Raw genomic sequence first — 27,590 nt, forward strand, 5'->3', positions numbered from 1 at the left:
GTCTTTTATCTTTATACATTAACTTTTGAGGATTTGCCATGATTAAATAATTAATACAGAAATTACCAAATTTAAATATACCTTCAATGAGAAACTAATGGCAACGCCAACAGTCAACGTTAGCTAGTAATATGACAACTAAATTCGAAAAAAGGTAGTACTATTCTTTCAAATTTCAAGTCATTATGAACGTACTACTAAACTATGATTGACGAAAAAAGAGAGTGATATATTACAAGTGAAACTATTATTTTGCAAAGCCGTGCATGCAAAGTAGAATTATTCGATTTTATTCAAGTGAATACAGTCCAAAAAACACCAGTCACAACTTAGCACTAAATGGAAGTAAAGCATATACTTCCAGGAGTTATAAGTAATTTTTAGGATATGTAGAAATCTTCCCAAGTTCTAAGTTCAGTTCTAACTTAAACTCACGTCCAATTAGAACTTCCCAACCTGAAAATTCAAGAATTAGGAACTTTCCATTGTTGTCCAGAGTAGTTGTTAGTCTAGTTCCATTGTCCTTAACAGTTCCAACACCACTCCTTAAGATACCCTCCTTAACATTGATTCCACTTTTCAAACCTAAGATAGTAAACTTATTGATGATCCACTTCTGCCCCCTTGCAAATTCTCCATTAACGACCTTTGACTTAATGCTTAAACTCTCTTCTGATAATTCAGCAGAAAATTTCACAAAACTCCAATTTCCTCCCTGTGAACCTATCATTACATCAACACCATTATCAAGGAAGAGTTCACCAGTGCTAGCTCCAGCACTGCTCATCACTACCAAGAGATGAAACGGTGTCCTGCGTGCTGCTTCAGTTGTCATGGCTTCCCCTTGCATGGCAAGAATATTACCTAAATAAGTGTCACACTTAATTTGTGAGGAACTAGGAAGTATTACCAAATTTAGGATGATCTTACACTTCAGCTATGTAAAATAAGACACAACTAGAGAAAAGTAAGTATGAAACAGGAACCTATTTACTGACAGAGAGAGTTATAAGAGGACATAGTACCTTCATGAACATGAACATTGATGTGATCAGGAGGTGCACTGAGTTTAACATGTCTTCCTCTAGCAGCGTATACTGAACGAGAGTAATCAAATAGATCAAACCAGTTTCCTTTTGGGATATATGCGATAACAGACACTGCATTGGATTTCAGAACAGGTGACACCATGACTCCTTCACCAATGAGAAACTGTGAGTTAATACTGTAAGTCCTAACATCTGCAGGAAAAGTAAAAAATAGAGGTCTTGCTATAGGGATTCCCGTAACATGCGCCTTGTACATCAATGTATAGTAGTAGGGAAGAAGACGGTAGCGAAGACCCAGCACTTTTCTTGCAGTTGCAGCAACAGAGTCCCATCTATAAAGTTCTTGATACAAGGTACCGATGTTTGAATGATCCCTCGCGAAAGGATAAAATGCCCCTACCTACACGAAAGAAGTAAATTTGATATAGTTTCAGGAGGGGGGGAAATCATCATATCCAAAGGTGTGACAGAGTTACCTGTGTCCATCTACGACAAAGCTCTTCAGTCGTGTTCCCAAGAAAACCACAAATATCTGCTCCCACCATTGGAATTCCGAAGATCCCAAAGTTCAAGATAGATGGAATTGAGTAAACAAGGTCATCCCAAGTTGCTGCATTATCTCCTGTCCAGTGTGCAGTATACTTTCCAGACCCAACAAAAGTTGATCTAGACAGCACAAATGGCCTTTGCTTAGTGACTTCAACAAGTGCATCATGGGTGGCTTTAGCTTCAAGGTGTCCAAATAGGTTATGTACATCGTACTCCATAATGTTACCGTAGTGCACAGCTGTTGGTGGTATAGTTTTGTTGATAATCGGTCGTTGAACTCCGTATTCATTGATCTTATATGGTGGATCATCAAGGGTAGATCCTGGGGTGGGTTCAGAAGTAATAAAATTTGAGGCTTCATTCATGTCAATCCAAATTCCATCAACAGGAAGTTGATCTAAAAATCTCTTCATCTCATCTGTCCAGTAAGCTGAAGTAGAAGGGTGCAAAAAATCAGGGAAGTACACATCCCCTGGCCAAACAGACCCAAGGTATGGTTTACCATCACGCTTGATGAAGATATCAAGTTCCATTCCCCTGATGAAAGTTCCATATGTATCATTTGTACTAATACCTGCAAATACAGTAAATACAATATCCGAATAATGTTAGCACACATTTTATTATCAATAAGATTTATTATGTGTTGGTTGCATGAGACGAGATTCTAGTTTTAGTGTTCGTCTACATAGATCAAAAGCGAGATCAGAATAATGTTAGTAGTTAGTACACATTTTAGTGTATTTTGATCTTAGAATGTCAGGTAGAATTTCATAAGTAGTGGGAAGATATCTGAACAAAATCTTACCAGGATCAACAATAGGCACATATTTTTGGCCATTCTTGTGAAGCTTACTAACTAATTGTTGCATCTTGTGTAAAGGAAAATTTACAGGATCAAATGTGAAATCCTTGAAGGCATCCATGTAATCGATATCTGTCCACATTACTTCCAAAGGAATGTTGGCTTTCGCATATCCATCAACCACAGACTCGAGTTCATACACATCATGATAACCATACCGACAATTATGAAAACCTGAAAGGTTTTAGATACATGCTTTTAGTCAAATACAAATAACAGACCATAGATTAGCAACTCAGTCTCCCCTCAGAGAAGGTAGAAAATCAAACAAAACCTACTATAATGTTCAAGTCTCAAATGCTAAAGTTTGTGCCTTGTGGTCATTGCCAGTATTATTTAGCTGCTCAAAAATCAGTTCTTAAATTTACAAGTATCCAATCATATTACTAAAATTCAAGAATGCCGCCAAAAAATTTCTTTGATATTATCCTATTCTTATTTTTTTTTTGAAACCAGTTGAGTTTTGATTCTTGGTTTGTTCCCTAATCTAGAGTTCTTGAATGCAAATTTAGATTTCGCCTTTCTAACAACTACTTCCATACTCACATGTGGATTATACTCTTAACAAAAGAGGTTAAGATGACGACAACTTTATCCTAATCATTTCAGCCAAAGAGATTGTCTTTAAAACCTCAAATAATCTGATTATATGAAATGACCTTACAAATTCAATCCTACAGCCTTTTTTCTACAATGTCCAAAGTAGTGCACAAATTTTGATAGTGAACAAAATAATTAACTCCTATGACCATTAAGGTAGAATCACTAGTTAAAAATAACATATCTCATTCGATCAACATCTTGACTCCCAAACGAGTTAACATATATCACAAATGTTCCACTGTACATTCAACAACTACGACAACACATATGTAGTATATTATTATCACCCCTTATCTATCTCTGATATCAACCGGCATTTTCTCTGCCCTTATCTAACTACATTATCAATCAACTTGAGAAAAAAAAAACAAGACAACAACAAACAAACAAACACATTCAAACATGTTCATGACCTCTAGCTTAGTTGATAAAATTTAATACTTCCTCCGTTTAGAAATAGTTGCACTATTTCTATTTTGTGCACTATTCACATCTTTCCCTTAGATTGTCTTTGGTGATTTATATTTTAGGAAAAACATTGTTATGTGGGGTCTTGTTATATTTGTCTCGATGTAATTTTTTTTAAAATTAACTTTTTATAATTTTTACTTATTGATAATTAAAGATATTATTGGTTGAAATCATACATCGACATGGGTGAAAGTTAAAAATGATGCAACTATTTCTAAATGGAGAAAATATATATCAGTGCGCTTGATTACTCATTTACAACCAAAAAAAACACACACATCCAAACATAAGAAACATTAGAACGAGAGATGGAGGAGAAATTACCAAAAGCCCAATAAGGCATAGGTGCAGGACGTCCAACAAGGCGAGTAAACTGCTCCACAACTTGGGCCGGAGTAGGCCCAACAAAAAAGTAAAGGTCAATAATACCCCCAATAACCTTATAAGTAATCCTATCTCCACTATACTCAACATCCATCCCATTACTATTCAACAACAGCACACCATGAGTGGACCCCACCACAGGAGCAGACCTAACATCCATGTAAAAAGGGTGGGACCCATAAAGGTTAACATCAGGAGTACTACTAGGAATATCAGCATTCCACATAGTAAAAGTCTGGTTATGGGCCAACTTAAAAGTGGGCTTAATATGCTCACCAAGCCCATAAAGGTGGGCATGTTGGGCCGGGAGAGAAGATGAGAGTTGGATGTATTGATCTTTGAAGATGATGAAAGTGTTGGGATTAGGTGGGTTAGGAGTTGCGTCAAAGATAACTTCACCTGTGGAAATACGAGATATGGAAAAACCGAAGGGGTTGGAACGTTGGAGGTTGAATGTGAGGTCGGAGGAAGAGGAAGAAAGGCGTAAGTTGCGGGGATATGGGGAGTAAGATAAGGGAGATGATGGAGAGGTCATAGATTTTTTGGGTAGTGATTGAGAGATCACTTGTTCAGGGAGTTCCCAACGTTGGTCGTTAGCATCGGTGATTCGGACTCTTAGTATTTCGTCTGATTCGAAGCTGCCAAGGTAACATACTATTCGTAAGCGGTAATAAATTGCGGTAATATAGTAACCAAACTTCCGGTCTTTGAATAAGTGACACACACTTATCGCGCTTTTATTTGAGAGCTTGTTGGGAGAAGTGTGTCACTTATTTAAAAACGAAGGTATTATTTAATAATATCGATTAACACTTGAATCTTAAATTAGGTGGACTTTGAATACTTAAAGTACTTAGAGTTGGTTTAGTCGAAGTGTTGTAAATAGAAATTACTCCCTCCGTTCTAAAATATAGTTCTCATTTCCCTTTTTTCGCAGTAATTTATGCAAGTAGAATCTAAAAGGGATAATAAAGATTTTTTGTTTATTTAAATGAATGTTGTATGAGAAAAGATGATTTTAGGAGGAGAATGAAGAATAATTGGTGGAAGAACATTAATTAACATTTTGGTTAAATAAACAAAAGGAAAAACAAAATTCAAGAAGCAAATAAATGATGGGACACGGTTTTTTTAGACAATTTACGAAAAAATGTAGTTATAAATATGAAATGATAACTATATTTTGGAAGACCCAAAATAGAAATGAGAACTAATACTATATTTTGGAACAGAGGAAGTAATAAATTAATATTTAATTTTCTAGGAAAATGTAAAAGTTCTATACTCTCAAATCTCAATCTTGATCTACAACAAGTCAACGCTAATCATATCAAAATAAAGTACTAAAAGCTAATAAACTTTAAGACTAAAAGAGTTAGTTATGCCTTCAATTTACCTAGCAGTAAGGCTGAGGAACTTAATATCAGGTCCATAAACAGGGGTACTCTTCACAACCTTTAGCCTGGCATTCAGTGACTTGCCATTCTCATCAAACTCTGCCCACTTCACCCTGTATCCATAACCAATATCATCATCCTCGCCTCTTCCCTTACTACTTTCGTATTCCGATGACGCCGGAATTGCGTTCACCGGACATACTAACAGTATTCCTAGTGTTAGCAACCAAGAAAATATAAGTATTTTCTTCATATTTAAGAAGTGTTCTATTCCTTCTCTCCGCTCTGCTACTTTCATCGTTGCATGAGTTTTAAAAGACTCATAAAGTATATTATATGACTATACAAGTATAATATAGGCATATAGCCAAAAGATGAAAGATTAATGAGATGTTGAAATTTGTGGATGAGAGCAATTTGTATCCTGCATTATATCTACCCATGGTCCCAGTTAGAGATGGCCAACATTGCGGGTCAATCCAGCCCATCCAACCCAACCCACCTCGTGGGCCGTGTGGGCCGGGCTCGCAAAAAGCCCAGTCCAGCCCAGCTCGAACCGTGAAATTGGTGGGTGGGCCTGGGCCAGATTTCTTGAGCCCAACCCACTAAAGCCCGCTACTAAAACCGCCCAGCCCAGACCACGAAACCGGTCCAGCCCAACCCATGAACCGGACCAGCCTGGTCCAAGTTATTATTAAACCAAATTGTGTATATTTTAATCAAATTGTATATATTTTAATCAAATTGCATATATTATAATTCAATCAATTTTAAAATAATGAAATTATTCATTAATTTTGATAATTGTATATATTTTTATTCATTTTAAAGATTTTATATAACAATAATGAATAATTTCAATGATTAAATAATTTTGAAAAAAAATATCTCATGCCGTCCCGCCAGCCCGGTCCATCCCACTAGAACCACGAACCGCCAGAACCGCTTCTCAAACCGTGAAAACCGGTAACAGACCGGTGTGGGCCGAGACTTTTCAGCCCGCGGACCAGCCCACCCAACCCATGAATTTCACGGTCCGGTCCTGGGCCGTGAAATCTCAGCCCAGCCCGCTATGGCCCACGGTCCAGCCCGCACCAGTGGCCATCACTAGCTCCCAGCTAGATTTTTGAATTTCAATCATTTCTTGATAAAATTATGACCACGTTTAAATTTTTTAGTACATTAATCTGTTTTATTAGCACTCATGTTATGAATCCACAAGTCTGAAGTCTCTATTATAAAAATTTGAATATTTGATAACTCAACTAACGAACCACAAGTCACTCCAAACCACAGCCTTCAGCCCTTCACTTTCATGTACTAGTAGATATAGTTCAATTTTAGCCTATAGTTTGTGCAATTGTGCCCTACTTCAAGAGTTTTTTGTGGAGATATACCAAAGTAATAGGGCATTTTGCAGAGATATATCTCACTAAATTTTTTTGTGGTGATATACCAACCTATATTTAAATTTTGTTAAAAAGTACCAAGAACATCATTTTCGACGAAAAAGTCAAATTTTCGACGTTTGACTTGCTTAAATACTCTTTGTATAGTGTGTGATATTCAATTGCTTCTATTACATTCATTTTCCTTCAACTTCCTCACTGTCATTTTGTGGCTCACTCTCGAGTTCTTACCAAGTCAAAGGCCGAAAAATTGACTTTCTCGTCAAAAATAGTGTTTTTGGTACCTTTTAACAAAATTTAAATTTAGGTTGATATATCCCTACAAAAAAAATTTAATAAGGTATATCCCCCACAAAATGCCCTTATCATTCTGATATATCCCCGCAAAAAAACTCATACTTGAATTGTCCTTATAAGTATTTAATCACGTGCACAAAAAAGTCATATCAAACATTTAGGCTATGTTCAGTTCACCTTATTTTTGCTTATTTCAGATCTAATCAGATCAGAAAAAATAAGTTCAGATCAGATCAGATCTTGCTCATATTTTAAAAATTATACTATTAAATATCTTTCATTACATATTAGTAAAAATTATAATAATTAAATATTAATAAAGTACTCATTAAGACGAATCAAACAAGACCCCACATGACTATATTTTTTCTTATATATTGAAAAAAATCTAAAAGATAAGATCTTATAATCAGATCAGATTAGAAAATATAAGTTCAGATCAGATAAGTTCAGATCAGAAAATTTCATGTGAACTAAACATGGCCTTATTCCAACAATAATAACAACCAGCAAGAAGCTCACAAATTTGGAAGAGTACTCCCTCTGTTTTTTTTTATCATTCTCACTTTCCTGTGCGCGTCTTCCAATGCACGTTTTTAAACTTAAATATCTTTCATTATATATGAGTAAAAATTATAACGATTGAATATTAATAAGTACTAATTGAGACGAATCAAACAAGACCCACATGACTATGTTTTTTCTTATAACTTGAGAACATTTGCAAAGATTCCTTCTAAACATGAATAGTGTCAAGATTCAAAGTGAGAAAGATAAAAAAAAACAGAGGGAGTATTGAAATTTGGAAATGAATGGACCTTCTATTTTATCCTTGCATAGCACTTGGGGCCTACGTAATGCAAAAGAAGTGTGGAATGTTGCTCGCTATGGTGACTTGGTTGGTGAGTATAGATAGATTTAAAACTCATACTTGAATTGTCTGTACAAGTATTTAATCACGTGCACAAAAAAGTCATATCAAACATTTTATTCCAACAATAATAACAACCAGCAATTTCTAAATTTTTCCTTTCTTCCTTTCTCTAATAACAACAACCAGCAGGAAGCTCTCAAATTTGGAAGAGTATTGAAATTTGGAAATGAGTGGCCCTTTTATTTTATCCTTGCATAGCACTTGGGGCCTACGTAATGCAAAAGAAGTGTGGAATGTTGCTCGCTATGGTAACTTGGTTGTTGAGTATAGATAGATTTAGAAAATACTCCTAAATCTATTCGAACAGTAGCACGCTCGTTTAAGTGAAGTATGCAGGTAAGTGAGAACGGTACTTTGTTTAGAGTAAGTCGTCTTTTCTCTTTATTGACAGGTTCTTTCCTCGACTTTCCTTCTTCCGTTTCCTCCGACACAATAAACACTCTTCCTTCATCATTCAAGGACACAACTGGGATATGTACTGCAATTGAAGGTTAAGTTAGTTTACCAGATGCAAGCTACCCATTCATAGTCAAACTGGAAGTATGTATTAGTATGTATTAGTATATAGAAAGGTGCCCAAAAGGCCAAAAGATACGGGAGGTTGGCTGCACAACTAGGGATGGCAATGGGTCCAGGACCCTACCCAGACCCACCCAGACCCTACCCTAAAATTAGGGTATGGGTATTAATTTTTTGGACCTATGGGTAAGGGTAGGGTATGGGTCTTGATCCTATCGGGTAAGGGTAGGGTATGGGTCCACTCCTCAAATACCCAAACCCTACCCATAGACCCATCTAAATAAAATATTTATTTTTTATTTTTTAAAATTAATATATATATATATATTATATATATATAAACATAACCTTCCAACTTCTAGCAGACTTCCTATAAATTAAAACCTTAACCGTTCCTCACTTACTAGCCGCAAATCTCACGTCTATCAGACTCACCATCTCTCACTTTGTCTTGCTCTACTCTATGTCTCTCACTCTCCACCGGCGACCAGTCAACCATCATTAGCCGAATAGCCGAGCCACGTAAAATTATGAATTTTCACTATATAAATAATATAATGAAGTAGAAGTGTAGAATTAGTAGAAGCTAATTGCAAAATAATATAAAATTGTGCTTAACGATTATATATACATGTGATAATGTACGCGGAATTTTTTTTGTTGGACCCATTTTAGACCCTAGACCCTACCCGGACCCTACGGGTATGGGTACGGGTCCTAAAAATTATTACCCTATGGGTATGGGTAGGGTATGGGTCTACATCCAAAAATTAGGGTATGGGTATGGGTCTAGCCTTACCCTACCCAGACCCTGCCATTGCCATCCCTATGCACAACTCTTGTAAAAACCACTAGTGAAATCAAGCACTGGGAGTCCGGGGGTTCTTGATTTCATTCAGACATGATATAATTTCATTAGAAACCAGCCAATGTCGAATCAGTATCAATTAGAAGGGCCAAAAACAAAGAGAAGCAGGTTTTGGATCCGATGAATCATGCATTAGCCACAAAACCAAATTAGACTAGCACAGCTCAGCATGCAGCTCTTGGCTTTAAGAAAATGAAAGCTGCAACTTCTGGACAGAAGTTGCAGCACTAAATATTAAAAAACAGACTTCAATGAATTAACAATCCTCTGCTATCATCCCTTTGTTTGTCCAAGTCACAACGTCACTAGGATAATATTATGCCAGTCTTAGCATAACGTAACAGAAGAGAATTTTGGTGCACAAAAGATAGATCTTTCTATGAACTTACAATTAGAAAAGGCAGCAACTGCTGAAAGTAATGCAGCATCATAAAGAGCACCATCAGCATCCAAACAGCATATATCCTGCACCAGTAAAAATACAAATAAAAATAAAGAATAAGGTCTAAAGCCTGATATATATGGTTTCGATAAAGATAGATCTTTCTATGAACTTCCACTGACCAAGCATAACTCCTTCAGATTTATCATCCCAGCACTGCAGGTCAGCAGATGGAAAGCATGCCAAAAGAAAATCAAACATATATTCAAGAGCTACAAAGAAACTTTAGAGGGCAAAAATCTTTGTTTCATGAAACAGTAAATTCATAATCGGAAAATATGATACAGAACTCCAAATAATTAAAGGTTGAGAGTTGAGACAGCAAACATTAAGGAAGAACAACATATCTATTTATGGTTTCGATAGCACTTGTAATTGATCTATAGCAAGTTAAACTGTACCCCCACTCAGATGGGAAATTTTCATGGTAAATATATTGAGATTATGATGTAGACTGAGATTAATTTTCATGTATGCAGTAGAATGGGTGTATTTCATCCTGTTTAATGGCTGTAATTCTGTAGCTCCTTTACAGCTGTAATCTTCTTGTTTTTTAGTGATCCTAGGATGCTTGTTTTAGGGACCACTTGGGTGATGTGTCTTTTGTCTTTTTGTACACATATCCCTAGGTTTATTGGAGTGCTGTGGCATATATACCCAGCACATTTTGGCTGCGCCGTTTTCATCACAAATAGTGAGAAAGACTGGAAGCTAGTTGCTGTCCAGGGAGAGAAACTTTGAATCTTTATTTTTCTTTGTATCAGAGCAGGTTTCCTTTAAGATCATTTAAACCTGGTTCAAGTTTTTCTGTTAATCTTTGAAAGTTCTTGTTCGAAATGGCTGGAACTAACAACAACAAAGATAAAGATAACAATTTAAATCCATATAAAGACCCTCTTTTCCTTGCTGTAAATGAAAATGCAGCAACCCCATTGGGAGGTATAATCTTTGATGGAGGAAATTTTCTCAACTGGAACAGAAGCATTAGGATAGCACTTGGTGCTAAGAACAAGTTAGGATTTCTTGAAGGAAACACAAGAAACCTACCACTGGAGCTGATGAAATCCAGAAATGGACAAGATGTGATTTTATGGTGAGATCATGGATTCTTAACACCATTAAACCTGAAATTGCAAGTAGTCTTGTTAGTATGCAGTCTACTAGCAGATTATGGGAAGAAATAGTTGAGAGGTATGGTCAAACCAACGCACCTCAACTATATCAACTCAAGAAAGAATTATGGGATCTTAAACAAGATAACTTGAGTGTGAGTGACTACTATTGTAGGCTCAAAGAGCTATGGAGCAGATAGCTGAGTTGGAAGATGTCCCACAATGCAGCTGTGGAGCCATGGGGAACTGTACTTGTGATTTGCACACCAAGATCTCACAGAGAGATTCTGACAACAAGCTCATGAAATTTTTGAATGGATTAAATGATAGTTATGAACAAATGAAAACCAATTTTCTCAGCATGGAACCTTTGTTAGCTGTGAACAAAGCTTATAATCTTGTTATGCAAGTTGAAAAACAGAAACAACTTGCTATTCAGATGAACCTTGGAGCAGAGATGAGTGCCTTAGCTGCAAACAGACAGAGCTATAGTCTTGGGCCTCTTAAAAACTTCCAGAAGAAGGATTATAAGAAAATGAAGATGGAAGACTATAAGAGAATGAAGATGGAGAAAGAGTTGAAGAAATGCAGTCACTGTGGCTTGAAAGGACATGTCAAGGAGGAGTGCTTTGAGATCAATGGTTACCCAGAGTGGTTCAAGCAACCAAGAGCAAAAGCATGGCAGAAGGAGGCAGCCAACATGTCGAGGCAGGAGGAAGAAGCTGCTGGAAATACACCTCTGGATCATTCTTACAGAGAGAAGGTTGTTTTGGTAAGCTTGATAAGAATGTAGTTTCTTCTTTTGTTCAGGAACTGATGAAGCTGATGGGGGATAAGCAAAATGGAGAAGGAGGAAGTTCTAGCAATTTTGCAGGTAAAGTTACAGCAAACATTGCTAACTATGTTCATCACAATGTAAAGTTAGATAATTGGCTCATTGATTCAGGAGCCAGTGATCATATCACTGGAAATAGGAAATTTCTAATGAACATAAAAAATGTAAAAGGAAATGTGAGAGTAGGATTACCAGATGGAAGTGTAAAGACAGTGAAGGAAATGGGAGACATAGAGCTGAATGAAGGAATCATTCTTTATGATGTTCTGTATATACCTGATTTTAAACATAGTCTTCTCTCTGTGAGCAAGTTTGTGAAGCAATGTAATAAGGAGCTTGTTTTTGACAAGAATGGATGCTTCTTACAGGACCATATCACTAAGAGGGAGGTGAAGCTTGGGAAGAATGAAAATGACTTATACAAATTTCTAGGAGGAGGAAGTACTGTCAAGGAGAAGAATGATTTAGGAAGACAAGGGAAAGCACATGTCAGTGCATGTAATAAAGTTGACAAACTGAACCTAATCCATGCCAGACTTGGACATGTATCTGTGTCTAAAATGCAACATTTACATTTTTGCAAATGTGATGATTTGAATGAATATTTTGTGATACATGTTCTATTGCAAAAATCTAAGCAGCCTTTCCTTCCTAGTGAGTCTGTCACTACTCACATATTTGATTTAATTCATGTGGACCTATGGGGTCCTTACAGAGTTGAAAATATCACAGGTGCCAGATATTTTTTAACTATTGTAGATGATTTTAGTAGAGCAACTTGGACACACCTTTTGTCCAACAAAGAACAGGTTAAGGGAGCCTTAACAGATTTTCTTTGTTATGTGGAGAATCAATTTGATACTAAAGTGAAGATTTTAAGAAGTGATAATGGGACTGAGATATTTCAGTCTGAATGCAGTGAGATTTTTCTTAAAAGAGGTATATTTCACCAGAGAAGTGTTGCAGGAGTGCCTCAACAAAATGCCAGGGTTGAGAGGAAACATAGGTATCTTCTGGATACAGCTAGGGCACTCAAGCTCCATGCTGGGCTTCCTGATTATCTATGGGGTGAATGTATCCCTCAGCCACTCATCTCATCAATCTGCTGCCTAGTCGTGTGATAAATTGGGAGACTCCCTACAAGAAGCTCATGAAAAGGATGTTAACTATGATCACTTGAAGGTGATTGGATGCTTGTGTTATGCAAGCCCTCACAAAAAACCCACTGACAAGTTTGCTGCCAGGGGATTGAGATGCATACTAATAGGATACCCACATAATCAAAAGGGGTACAAACTGTTAGATTTGCACAGCAAGAAAATATTTGTGAGTAGGGATGTGGTTTTTAAAGAACATATCTTTCCTTTCCTTTTAAAAAAAACAACTGATGATTTCAGTGATGTTTTAAGATATGATGAACTTTATAACAATGAAGATTCTGCTCCTAGTCATGACATTTCAGGTGAGTCAGCTGAACAGGAATCTCTACACACTGATGCTGTAGAGGAGGAGAACACAGCAAGAGATTCAGAAGGAATTTCTGATGATAATGTTCATCAGCTTGTGGAAGAAAGGAGACCTCAGAGAGGGAGCCACCTACCCAAGAGATATCAGGATTTTATTCTTGACATGCCCAAGAGCAGGAGCAAGGTTCATGATGTCAATCTTATTGCAGCCAACCTTGTTGATTCATCTTATTATTCAGCAGATTATCTAGCTTCTCTTTGCAATGTTCTCAGTGTAAGAGAACCTAGTCACTATGAAGAAGCATGTCAAGATGAAGGATGGGTGAAGGCTATGGATTCAGAGATCCAGGCATTAGTAGATAATGCAACATGGGAAATGGTAGATCTCCCACCAGACAAGAAAGCTCTTGATAGTAAATGGGTATACAAGATTAAATTCACTCCTGAAGGGCATGTTGACAAACTAAAAGCAAGATTAGTGGCAAGAGGTGATAGACAGGTAGAAGGGAAGGATTACAAGCATACGTTTTCTCCTGTGGCTAAGTTTGCTAGTGTTAGGATTCTTATTGCTCTTGCTACTGCCTTAAGCTGGCCTTTGCACCAGCTAGACATTAACAATGCCTTCTTACATGGGCATTTAGATGAAGAGGTGTATTTAAAGCCTCCAAAAGGTTTTCAAGGTGGGAAGGAAGGACAAGTTTGCAGACTTAAGAAGAGTTTATATGGGCTCAAACAGGCATCTAGACAGTGGTATTGAGCTCACTCAACACTTCCTTGCTCATGGTTACACTCAATCCAAGAGAGACTATTCCATGTTTACAAAGAAAATTCAGGTAAACAAACAATCATATTAGTCTATGTTGATGATTTACTCATCAGTGGAGATGATGATGTAGAGATTCAAAAATTAAAGACAGCCTTGACAGTGCCTTCACTATTAAGGATCTTGGGGCAATTAGATATTTTTTAGGGATTGAGGTCTCTAGAACTTCCCAAGGAACTATGTTGAATCAAAGGAAATTCATCCTTGATATCCTTAAGAGCACTGGGATGGAGTGTTGCAAACCAACCAAGTTCCCTTTTCCTAAGGGAATTAAACTGAGTATTGACACAGGTGATCTCATGGAAGATCCTGAATGTTACAGAAGAATAATTGGAAAGCTTCTCTACCTTAATCTAACGAGACCTGACATTTCATACAGTGTACAGCAATTAAGCCAATTCATGTCTACTCCTAGATTGCCACATTTTCAGGCTGCTGTTCATGTTATAAAATATTTAGCAGGGACTCTAGATTGGGGTCTCTATTATGCTGCTCATCAACCTTTGCAACTCACAGCCTTTTGTGACTCAGACTGGGGAAGCTGTGCTTTCAGTGCTAGGTCTCTCACTGGCTACTGTATTTTCTTGGGAAACTCTCTTGTTTCTTGGAAGACCAAGAAGCAGAAAACTGTATCTAAGTCTTCAACCGAGGCAGAATATAGGTGTATGTCTCAAACTACCAGTGAAATAGTCTGGGTTCATGGACTTCTGGAAGACCCTCTTTCTTCATACCTCAACCTATTGATCTTTTCTGTGACAACAAGTCAGCAAACCATCTTGCTTACAATCCATTTTCCATGAAAGAACGAAGCATTTGAAAGTGGATTTCATTATGTTCGAGAACACATTCAATCTGGTTTTCTTAAGGTTCTTCACATCAAGTCTTTTCTTCAACTGGCAGATATTATGACCAAATCTTTGAGTGAGACACAGCATAACCATTTATCATTCAAGTTGGGCATCGTGTCATCTGCTCCACCTTGAGAGGGGGGTATTGAGATTATGATGTAGACTGAGATTAATTTTCATGTATGCAGTAGAATGGGTGTATTTCATCCTGTTTAATGGCTGTAATTCTGTAGCTCCTTTACAGCTGTAATCTTCTTGTTTTTTAGTGATCCTAGGATGCTTGTTTTAGGGACCACTTGGGTGATGTGTCTTTTGTCTTTTGTACACATATCCCTAGGTTTATTGGAGTGCTGTGGCATATATACCCAGCACATTTTGGCTGCGCCGTTTTCATCACAAAATAGTGAGAAAGACTGGAAGCTAGTTGCTGTCCAGGGAGAGAAACTTTGAATCTTTATTTTTCTTTAAAATATCAGCAAAATCTTGATTGAGCTAATACTGTGAGCATTAACAAAAGTTTGACCACAATAATGTCTTATAGATTATGGAACTACACACCTAACACCACAATCAGTCATGGGGTTTATTGCATCCTATAAAGTCAATATGGGCAAAAATCGGATCAACCTTCCCAAGGACAGCGACACTGCTCTTGAAAGAAACCGTCATAACAACACCACCACAAATGCAAAACAAAGCCTAGTTGATTCTTAGGCTCCGTTTGGTAGGGCGTAAAATATTTTCAGTGTAAAATGATTTTCATGGAAAACAATTTACAATGGAAAACACAATTCCAAAATTAGTTTTCCGTTGTTTGGTTCGATGTAAAAAAATGATGAAATGAAAGGAAAATGAAAGGGAAAGTAAGGAGATAGTGAGAGAATTGTACAAGAGAGAGAAGGAAAATAGTTTTCCCTTCATTTTGAAAGGAAAATGGTTTTCCATCCTTGGAGAGTAATTTTACCCCAAGGGAAAATGGTTTTACACTCTTTTGCCAACCAAACAATGTAAAACTGAAAATAGAGGAAAACAGTTTTCCGGGAAAACGTTTTACGCCCTACCAAACGGAGCCTTAGTGAAACTTATTCTTTTGTGTTATCTTAGACCTAAGTAGACTTCTTCAGACTTAATATGAAATAATTTGGACGTATTATAGACCTAAAACATTTTAGGCAGAGTTAACGCACCCTCAAACCTCCACATTCCAGAACCTAAATGTGAGAGCCCCATTTCACATTTTGCGTAAAAGCTTAACGAGGAAAAACTACTAAGAATAGTATCTGATTTGTTCTCCAAGCCAGATTAAAATAATTCCTAGTGCATTTCTCAATCTAGGTTTGGTTTATATTCACAGCAAGAACCTCCCTACTCAACCTAAAAACCTACTCAAAGTTCTTAGCAACAGATTGCACCTAGGAAGAACATTAACGATGAAAAAACTTCATCCAAACATCATAATAAATCCTGCACAAAAAGAATAGATAGCCTACAGATCCAAAAGCAGAACAAAGCCTACCTAAAGGACAACACAAATCCTGCACCTTACACTGTTAAGTGTGAATGCCAAGCATAACAGAGTCTTTTGACTATAAAAGCTCTCCTACTCAACTCCAGCCCACAAAATTCATCTTCTGAGTTAGGAAAGAAATGATGAGCTCTATGCATAACCTTTCCCTACTTGTGCTAAGAAAAGAACATGCTCAACAATTCCATTTCTTAGCCGAAGAATTCAGATAATGTTTCTATCATGAGATAGAACAGACCCTAACCTGCCAAAAAGAGTGTTAGGAGAGGTAATGGACTGACATCAGTCAGTCCAAACAGGAGAAGTCTGGGTCACCAGTTCACCACTCACCAAGTTACCAATGAACCTGCAAATGGCACCTTGCTCCAGGTTAATTATTTTCTCAAGTCAAGAAACCATACTTCAGAAATTGAGAGTCGAGTCCCAACCAAAAGAGACAAGCTTCATGGGTTGAGCGAAAACTATCCAAAGAGAAATTGTGAAGTAAATAAACCATGTGTTTAATGTCCTAAAGAACATAAGACCACGGCCTAGACAACATGCATGGCTATTAACCATACATTCTGATACATAACAGCTTCCTCTCGGAAAGAAAGGAATCTAGCATTCTAGCAGTCCAATGCTTATCAAGGCAAATAACAGCAACAAAAGTAGCAAAGAAAAGTCGGAAATGCTAGAAGTGAAGGGAGAAGATTTTAAAAACCAAAACGGAAGATGGCCTTTATAAGCCCTCAGCCCACTACATCCAGCAAATTGCAACAGCAGTATAATAATCCAATACATTATATATATTGGATACCAATGGATTGGCCTAGAGGCATCAGAAACAAATCAAAGGTATAATTTAATATCCATAAGGAACTAGTCAATATGAACAACATTTTCTGTAATAAATATTCCTAACCAGATTGAGAAATAAAGTCAGCCTACAATACTTATAACCTGAAAACTACACAGGTTTACTCAAAGGAGAAGAGGAAGAGTAAAGACCTGCCAAGATTTCAACAATCAACATCATAAACTAATTAGCTGTTATTGTTGATAATGAAAAGCAAGATTTTTTAAATTGTGAAGCCAATATGCAGGGAAGAGCAACTGATAGAATGTGTATGCCATCAATGACAAATACATCTAAAGTGCAACCCAAATATTGTCTAAGATACAAGAAAGCTTTACAATGGAGTGTTCAGAACTAACATCCAATAATTAAAAATCATTACTTGCCTTGATATGGTGTCTGCTAATTGCTTTGATATAACTGGTGCTGTGTCTGCTGGCCTTCCGGGCCTAACAATGGGAGAACATATAGGAGGCATGTGAAACTCAATAGCTGCAAATAGCCAAATACAATAGACGACAATGTTAAGAGATAATATAGTCCCAAAAAGAGCACAAAACATAAGACACTGCAAGACAGGACTGACAAGAATGTAGTTTACCTAGGTTTACCCTCATCCGGTGACTCCATTGAAGGAGTCATAATTTCCATCTTGATCGCAGCTACCATAGTCTACATAAAGACACATGAATCCATTTAGAACAATATATAGAGGCACTCCTATTGACCATAGCAAACATAATTCCAAGCAATTATACTCGAACTCCGTTTCTCGTATGACTGCATTGTCATATCAAACACAATCAAATGTTTGCAACTGCCCAACTTGGTTATTCTATACTACAAAACTTTTATGATTTAACCCCATTTTGAAGCGTGTTGAAACATTCATACCCGTGTCAATGTGTCCTCAACTAACAAGGGTATTTAAGCAAGACCTCCACTAATCTATTTTATGAAAATATTATGTAATCTGGCTCAAATAGCAGTATTGAAGTCATTAAGTGCTAATATTCATAATAACTTCATACCCATGCAAAGTGTCGAGTATCTCACACAGGTACTAGAGTTAAAAGAACAAGTCGATTAAGATAATTAAGATCAAACAATCAGTATAATACAGTAACTTACAGTGCAGCCAACTTTAACAAGTGCTGAACCATTAGCAGATGAAACAGCCCCTACACAAGTATAATACAACATCATCATTTAGAAACCACAACTACAACAAATTTAAAACCCCAATTAAAAAGATGCAATTTATTCTTCATTCCTCTAATTAAAAACCAAAAAAATGCTGAAAAATTAAAGTAGACAATTGCAATTAAAACTAACCAAGGGCTATAGTAGTGTCTCTAGCAGAGCTAAGAGGCCTCGCATCAGGCCTTAAGGACTTGACAAAATGGCGTTCATAAAATTGCAATGGAAACAAGCGCCTGAATGCATCAACTTTCATATTAGCTGATCAGAAGCACTGATTTTATAGGAGAGAATCAAGCCAAAAAACCGAAAGCAGTATATGGGAGGATAGTAAGGGAATGTCATCAATCCTGTAACGGTCAAAACGTTACAAATCTCCAATGGTCACACACGCGCTCACGCAGGGTCCAAAAAGTTAGTTAAGTTAAGTTTATTCCCCAAGACCCATGGCCTTGACTCGGTCCGGGCGTGTTGATAGCAAGCCCAACCCAAACATGACATCCAACCACAAAACCATCTCAAGTACCAACTCAATAATAGGAAGGTGGGCCTCCCACAAGCATTGGGGACAATATAATAAAGGAAGCTAAGGTTTTTGAAGTCTTATTTCCAACATATTCATTTTGTTCCATTGTAGTCCAATTGGTATATTCAAGTCATTTTTTCCTCTTAGGGGTAGATTTTGGCTGAAGACAAGGTTGTTGATGAAAGTGAGCTAGGGAGATTGAAAAAAGAATTACAAGGGTTTATAAAGAAAACATATTGTGTTGCAAAGCAATTGCAATATCAAGCGTCAAGCATCAAAAAGCAGTTTGAGGTTCTGAGATCAAAGTGTGTTGAATTGTGAAAACTTACTGGGATTGAGGCTGAAATCTCAAAAATGTCAAGGATAGAGACTGAAATATCAAGGATCAATACTGAAATTTCGAACAAAAAAACTAAAATTTCGAAGATTAATGTTGATATTTCGAACAAAAAGATTGATATTTCGAAGATTCAACAACAACTAACTGACGACTTTGCTTTTGTTGAAGCTAAAATTGGAGTCAACGCTCAAAGGTTGATTCTTTCGAGTTCAATACTCTATCACTCTATCACCATGCCGTAGATTGTTGTCTTGTAGATTGTTGACTTGGATAGTCTTCTGAGCTATAGACCTCAATGCATTAACGATTTTAGAATAGAATTCTAGCGTGACGAAATTGTTCTCCCGCATCCCAATTAATCCACAGTGGAAAACCAATGAAACTCAAAAAGGTAGCAATCATACCAAATACCATTAGTCAATTTTCGCATGTTGAATGGTATTGAACAATAAAACTAATGAAAATATTGCCAAAACTCATTTGAAAAAAAAAAAAGACAAAAGAGAATTGACCATATCATCAATCCTTTCTTCAACTCCCTTGCTTGAACCAAAGTTGTGTTCATCTTATCAATGCAACCTTTTATTTGTTCCACGACTTTCTTGAACTCGAAAGAATCAACATTTGAGCGTTGACTCCAATTTTAGCTTCAACAGAAGCAAAGTCGTCAGTTAGTAGTTGTTGAATCTTCGAAATATCAGCCTTTTTTTTTTGAAATATCAACATTAATCTTTGAAATTTCAGCCTTTTTGTTCGAAATTTCAGTATTGATCCTTGATATTTCCGTCTCTATCCTCGACATTTTTGAGATTTCAGCCTCAATCCCAAAAATCTTTGACAATTCAACACACTTTGATCTCAAAACCTCAAGCAGCTTTTTGATGTTTGAGCTTGATCTTGCAATTCCTTCGCAACACAATTTGTTCTCTTTATAAACCCCTGTAATTCTTCTCTCAATCTCCTAAGTTCACTTTCATCAACAACCTTGTCCTTAGCCATAATCAATCTCTAAGAGGAAAAAATGACTTGAATATACCAATTGGACTACAATTAACAGGGCCGTATTTGGGCATGGGCGAGAGGGGCAGTTGCACAGGGATCCAAAACACATAGCCCAAATAAATAAAGGTAAAAGAGAATAAAAGGAAAAATAGAAAAAAAATGGAAAAGAAAAGATCACTGCAAAACTGCAAATGACGCCGACAAGTCGACAACTAAGCTTATTGCGAATTAAGTTTCTTATTCAATTCTCCCACTTGTTTTTCAATTTAATGTCAAACGCTCATAATTTTTGGGTAATTTCTCTCTTTTCTTTGCAATTTTTGTTCTTTATTCGATTTTTTTAGGTTTTGCAAATTCTGAATTTTATTACTTTATTGTTCGATCGAGAATTCTTATAATTATTTGAGAATTTCAATGATACACTATATTTTTTCATAGTAACTAAGTATTATATATGAAATCAATTTAATTTTTCTGAAAACTTAAATAAGTTTTGTGAAATAAGATTGTTGCTGATTAATTTTAATGAACGACTGAACTCGAAAATAGATTGGGCCATAGAAGTAGACAGATTAGGCCATGAAAATATGTTTTTATTTATGTCATGTTGTAGACCCTTAAAGGTTGTTAATGCATATAAATTTCAATCTTTCTTTAGTTTTTAGTCTTATACTCCCACTTGTATTTTCATTTAATATAAAATTTTGATATGTGTATATTGTAAAACTGCATAATGAATCGGAGTAATAAAATGATAAATTTAATTTTACCCCTATTGTTTATTGTTCTGAATAAGTTTAGATTAGTTCATAATATCTTATTGAAAAATAGTGCAAAAAAAAATTAATTAAAAAGAACATACCTTAATCCATAATTTTTTTTAATAAATTTGATATTATCTAATATAAATTTCAATTATTTTTATCAATTTGTTTCGGTCCAGGTTAAATTTTTCCGCCTTTGGTCTTTTATAATGGATAGTTGCAACTTTTTTTGGGTTTTGCAAAATTGCAACTTTATTTGTAATTTCTTTATTAATCATTTAATTGTGCCTCTTTTCAATTTCTTTTTTTGGATTTTCTGATTGACATATTAAATGATCAAGTACTTACATCCTTATTTTAACATCCCTTCAAAAATTTCGGACCAAAAAATTGTTTATTTTTTGGTCTAAACCGAAAAATAAAACATTCAAAAAACTTGGACTTAATCAGGGCCCTACTATGTAGGCTCGCCCTTGGGCCTCCAAAATCTCAGAAACGGGGCTGACAATTAAACAAAATGATTGTGTTGGATTGATGATATGCTCAACTCTCTTTTGTCTTTCTCTATTCAGTTGAGTTTTGGCAATAATTTTTTTAGTTTTATTGTTCAATACCATTCAACATGCGGAAATTGGTTAATGGTATTTGGTACGATTGCTGCTTTCTTGAGTTTCCTTGATTTTCCACTGTGGATTAATTGGAGAATGCTGGAGAACAATTTCGTCACACTAGAGTTCTATTCTAAAATTGTTAATGCATTGAGGTCTAAAGCTCAAAAGATTATCCAAGTCAACAATCTACAAGACAACAATCTAGAGGATGGTGATACAGTGATAGAGTATTGAACTCGGAAGAATCAACCTTTGAGTGTTGACTCCAATTTTAACTTCAACAGAAGCAAAGTCGTCAGTTAGTTGTTGTTGAATCTTCGAAATATCAGCCTTTTTGTTCGAAATATCAACATTAATCTTCGAAATTTCACCTTTTTTGTTCGAAATTTCAGTATTGATCCTTGATATTTCAGTCTCTATCCTTGACATTTTTTAGATTTCAGCCTCAATCCCAGAAGAGACTTGAGAACATCAAGCTGCTTTTTGATGCTTGACGCTTGATCTTGCAATTGCTTCGCAACACAATATGTTCTCTTTATAAACCCTTGTAATCCTTCTCTCAATCTCCCTAGTTCACTTTCATCAACAACCTTGTCCTTAATCATAATCTATCCCTAAGAGGAAAAAAATGACTTGAATATACCAATTGGACTACAATGGAACAAAATGAATGTGTTGGAACTAAGGCTTGAAAAGCCTTAGCTTCCTTTATTATATTGTCCCACATTACTTGTGGGAGGGAAGGTCTCCTTGTTTGTATATTCCTTCCCACCTTTCTATTATTGAGTTGGTACTGGAGATTTGTGGTTGGATGTCATGTTTGGTTTAGGCTTGTTATCACGCGCGCGCCGCACGCCCGGACCGAGCCAGGGCCATGGGCCTTGGGAAATAAACTTAACTAACTTTTTGGACCCGGGCTGAGCGCGTGTGTGATCGTTGGAGATTTATAACATTTTGACCGTTACAGGATTGATGGCAATCCCTTAATATCCTCTCATATACTGCCTTCCTTTTTTGGCATGATTCTCTCCTATAAAATCAGTGCTTCTGATCAGTTTAATACACACACAAAAAACATTCTCTTCTCCTTCCTTCTTTTCCTTTCTTGCACGGGTTCGTAGTTTTCTCCAAATTCTAGTCTGTTAGTGGTGGCAGTTTAGGCTGCTGTGTTAACCTTGGGGAGCTTTTCGACCAGATCGATTACCACCGTTGTCGGGGCGTAATTGCTTTCAAGTTAGTGGTCTCCTACCACGGCATAGCCTTGAAATCAGTGTTCTTTTGCCTTTGCAATTGTCAATTTCTAACAATTTGAAAGCAATTATTTTAATTCGCAATGGCCGACAGTTCGACCAAATCCATGGCTCACCTATCCAAACTTGGATCTCTTGACGAAAACAATTACAAACGTTGGACTCAAAAACTGCTCATGTTTTTTGAACAGCTGGACATCGATTATGTTCTGTTTAAGGACTGTCGTGCACCTATTTTTGCTTCTAAGTGATTCATGAGGACAACATATTCATAAGTAAACAAAGTACCTTTTGAACGCTTTCGATTATCAACAAATGAACTCAATCATGTATTCAATATAACAATATCATATTGGACAAGCTTTCTAAGATTCCCTCTTTCTAAAATAGGGTGCATGTATTTAATTAGGGGGAAGGTCTCATTAGTAATAGACTCCCTATAAATATTTCAAACAAGTATTTTGTTTCTGTAATAAGGCTCCTCGACACGTGCTTACTATGAGGTCTTTTGTAATACGTACTTAGAAAAAGAGTTGTAAAGGTAGCAAGTATGTTTAGTGCCTTAGTGATGGTATCATTTTATCATTTATGTTAGGTTAATTTTATGTTTGCTTAATACTTATGTGGTTGGTTCTTAATATAGTTGTAAGCCTGTAACTAAAGACATATGAATTCTAGTTTCCAGATTTGTTTGCATATTTTCTATAATATTATTGATCAAGCAATAGGTATAGTAGTACTATTTGTGTTTCCCCAGCTGTAATGGCTTGATATACTTTGGGTATGTATGTATGTATTCTTGTTATGATATGTTAAGCTTACTATCTTGTATTCCCGTGTATGCAAGTTTGCACTTGTCCAAAAAAAAAAGGTCCGTACTTCGGTAAATTTTTTTCTTAGACCTGTGTGGTTATGTACTTTAAGCGGTCTGATTTTTTTTTTTTTTTGTTTTGCAAAATGTAGCTTTTAACCTTTGTGCTTTAGTTTGGGATTTTAATGTTTAATTGTTGTGTATACTGTTGTATGTACTATTATTTTTCTTGGTAGGACTTTCAATGACGACATAGCAGCTCAAGGCTGACTTTCAATTGGTGTTCGTGAAAGAGCATTGATGGAAGGATGGATGCATCAAATTAAATTAGAAGAGTGCTTTGAACTAATCTATTTGGCTATAAGATAGGTTATATGTTAATGGAGTTGCTTGGACATAAGAACGTGTCTGATCTCTTTTGTAATCGGAGCCTTGGTAGGTGGTAGCCATATGGTAGCCTTTGACTACTTGGAGTTGGTGTTATTGACATGAGTTAGAAAAGCTTCCTTTAAGCTATTGGAAAGTACAGATTGAACTTCCCTTGACTACTTCCATTGTGTTTGTTTAAGCTTTTGTGTTAATGAAGATCCTTGATGTGGAACAAGATAGTTGTGTGTTACTCTGAGATTACACCGCTTCCCGGTGTTCCAATCGAACTAACATATAGCTTAAACCCACGATTACGTCCAGCAATGCATTGTTTGAACTTTTTGTTCTTCTTTGTTTAAGCAATTTGGCGTAATTATTTTGTCATTTGTCGCGATTACAACATCGCGTTTTTCACTTCTACTAGTTTCCCATGGTGCGCAATGCGCGTCGCGTTCAACTTTGATATTTCGTAGTATTTCTAATTTTAATAGAGTTATTAAATAAATTTTAAGCTAAAATAATCTGAAAGGGAGTAAAAAAAAATCTTACAAATGTTCAATACAATTATGAGTATGATATAACGTATGTCCCTCCCTTCCCATATGTCCTTAGCTACATGGCCACCAAAACTCGGGATGAAAGTCCCATCGATAAGCCCTCCTGCAACTGGACTCCTCGCGGACCAAGCCTCCACCTCGCCTCCTCCTAGAGCCATGCGAGCGACCACAACCGCGTCTAGGAACCGCTACGTCAACCCCAACCAGAAGTAGACTCCCCTCCTTTACCACTACCTCCACCCCTACCCATCTCCTGATCCCATGCCCCCCCCCCCGTCACGTCATGTAACTGAAGTTGCCTCCGCGCACCCTCCTGTCTACCCCTCCTCGCTCAAGCAGACACACCCCTTTTGCGCGGATGACGTGGACCTGAATCAGCATCGAGTGTCGCCCCCCGTATGTGACTAGAGTCATCCGCAGCTAAACTCGCAAAACTCGATCCGCAAACTGAGAGAAACCTAATTATTCCAGCAATGAAATTACAGTTAATTACAAATTATAGCATCTAACCATCTAGTTATCTAACGTCTTTAATTATTTAACGTCTAATTTTCTACACTAAAAAATAATTTTGATAGCATCTATTTAATTTTCTAACATAATTATCTAACATCTAACATAACTGCGGCGTTAGTCATCTCTTTAACGTCTAATTTTCTAACATAATTATCTAACGTCTAACAAATAATTTCTATAGCATCTCTTTAATTATCTAATTTTCTAACACAATTATCTAAAATAATTATTTTTTTAACATAATTACATAACATCTAACTATGTAACGTCTAATTATCTACCACCCTAAAAAATATTCTCGATAACATCTAATTATCTAATTTTGTACTAATTATCTAATAATCATACAATACTAATTATGAACTCATATATTTCCACTAGCCATAAGAATTACCAAAAATTAGCAACACAGCATAATCAACACATAATTATCGAGCACATATTAACAAATAATCTCATGATTCATTAATTAATGTAAAATTAATCACATCACATAATTATTGATTACACTTAATCATACTCCCTCCGTTTCCTAAAGATCTTCCCACTTACTGTTCCTACAGATACCAAGGAAAATCAAGTTGTGTGGGGTATGGTGTGAGTAAAGTAGGAGAGAGAAAGGGGTTAAGATAAATAAACAAATAAAAAGAGGTTAAAGTAGGAGAGAGAAAGGGAGTAAAATTGAATTAATAATGTAATGGTGAACACAATAGACATGAGAGGGTAAATAGGGAAATTTGTTTTGCCAAATAAGGAATAAAGCAAAAGAGGGAAGATCTTTTGGAAACACCCTTAAACGGAAAGAGGGAAGATCTTTAGGAAACGGAGGGAGTATCACATAATTAAGTAATTAATTTAAATGCATTAATTAACTGTTTCATCTCACTTAATTAATCACAAAATTAAACAATAGTTAATCAATTAATCATATCACCTAATTAATCACATAATTTAAATGCATGAATTTTCTCACATAATTAACTAACTGATGCATTAATTAATTCACTGATTAATCATAGAGAACGTATTGTGTTGGACTCGTCCGACACAATATTCTCGTCGGACGACTTCAGTTAGAAGCACTTGTGCTTCAGTTAGACTTATTTGAGTTTCAGTTGGTCTTTATTTTTTTTTAGGTAGTCTTCATTTTTGTTTCAGGTAGTCTTCATTTTTTTTCAGGTAGTCTTCATTTTTTTTCAGTTGGTTCTTCTGCTTCAGTTAGACTTACTTGGGTTTCAGTTGGTCTTTCTTTATTTTTTCAGGTAGTCTTCATTTTGTTTCAGTTGGTCCATTATTTGTTTCAGTTGGTATACATATTACGAAATAAAGTCCAACTGAAACAAAACAAAGTCCAACTGAAACATAACAAAGTCTAACTGAAAGAAAACAAAGTCCAACTGAAACAAAACAAAGTCCAACTGAAACAAAACAAAGTCCAACTGAAACAAAACAAAGTCCAACTGAAAAAAAACAAAGTCCAACTGAAACAAAACAAAGTCCAACTGAAAATGGAAAATAGGAAAAAAATGAAGACTGAAATTAAGAATTTCATGAAGAGCCCAATTTGTCACCACCCCAGCTACACGCCCTTCCTTCACAATCAAGTCTTCAGCCATACTCACGTAGTTGTCTTGCTCGTTATATATAATGTGTTACATTCAAGTGAAATTAAGAATGAAGACATGATGGTTGAGGTGAAAAGAGCAGCATGTTTGATTACAACGTAGTTGTTTTGCTCGTCATACTCAACACCAATCTCGTCTAAGAAGAGGTGTGCTGGTTTACGCACCACCATGGCAGAAAAGAGCTGAACACTGTACCGACGGCGAGTCTCCGGTGTCGGTGAGGGTGGGTTTTTTGCTGCATTTTTTGAGTCCCATTTTTTTGGGTTGTTATGGAGGAGAGAGAATGTGGGAAAGTTAGGGGTTTTGGGGAGGTGAAAAGTGTTGGAAAAATAGTGATGATTGAGCTTTGTGAAGAGCCAAAAGAGACGGTGTTTTGAGGTCAGTGGGTCAGCCCGTCTGACAGTAAGTATTTGATCAGACGGTCTGACCCAATACTTTCACTTAATCATATAATGTACTCATTAATTTCTCGGAAAAAAAAATTAAAAAAAAAAATTGGAACAAACGTCTAACACAGACGTTTCGTTTGTTGTCCAAATCGTCTGAAGTAGACGTTGCATACATGCTGCGAAACGTCTACCACAGAATCCATAACAATCGTCTAAAACAGACGTCAAACATCCATATAAAATCGTCTAATCCAGACGTTCTCAACCCATAGAAATCGTCTGGATCAGACCTGGACTGAAGTCTCCAAATTTTAAAAATTACTAACCTGAGCCGTCGCCACTAACGCCCGCTCCTCCACCATCGCGGCCCATCGCCGCCTGCGACGCGGCCAACTC

General features: G+C 36.4%; 2 protein-coding genes across 2 annotated transcripts; both read right to left on the reverse strand.

Annotated features, from left to right (window-relative positions):
- Positions 1-267: 267 nt before the first annotated feature.
- LOC104888352 (alpha-glucosidase) lies at positions 268-5,646 on the reverse strand. Its single transcript, XM_010673290.4, has 6 exons — positions 5,318-5,646; positions 3,862-4,559; positions 2,407-2,637; positions 1,526-2,172; positions 1,026-1,449; positions 268-864 (listed from the first exon to the last, which is right to left on the reverse strand). The coding sequence occupies exons 1-6, from the start codon at positions 5,614-5,616 to the stop codon at positions 368-370; spliced, it is 2,796 nt and encodes a 931-aa protein (XP_010671592.2). The 5' UTR covers positions 5,617-5,646; the 3' UTR covers positions 268-367.
- A 2,351-nt stretch (positions 5,647-7,997) lies between these two features.
- LOC104888353 (uncharacterized) lies at positions 7,998-18,745 on the reverse strand. The gene is given in 8 exon segments (XM_048640903.2): positions 7,998-8,436; positions 9,735-9,943; positions 13,504-13,529; positions 16,735-16,755; positions 17,617-17,726; positions 17,846-17,906; positions 18,366-18,415; positions 18,570-18,745. Coding segments are annotated over 8 exon segments (897 nt in total). The 5' UTR covers positions 18,691-18,745; the 3' UTR covers positions 7,998-8,137.
- Between the last annotated feature and the right edge of the window lie 8,845 nt (positions 18,746-27,590).

This window comes from Beta vulgaris, chromosome 3 (assembly GCF_026745355.1).
Source record: "Beta vulgaris subsp. vulgaris cultivar EL10 chromosome 3, EL10.2, whole genome shotgun sequence".
In the NCBI taxonomy this organism is placed as follows: domain Eukaryota; kingdom Viridiplantae; phylum Streptophyta; class Magnoliopsida; order Caryophyllales; family Amaranthaceae; genus Beta; species Beta vulgaris.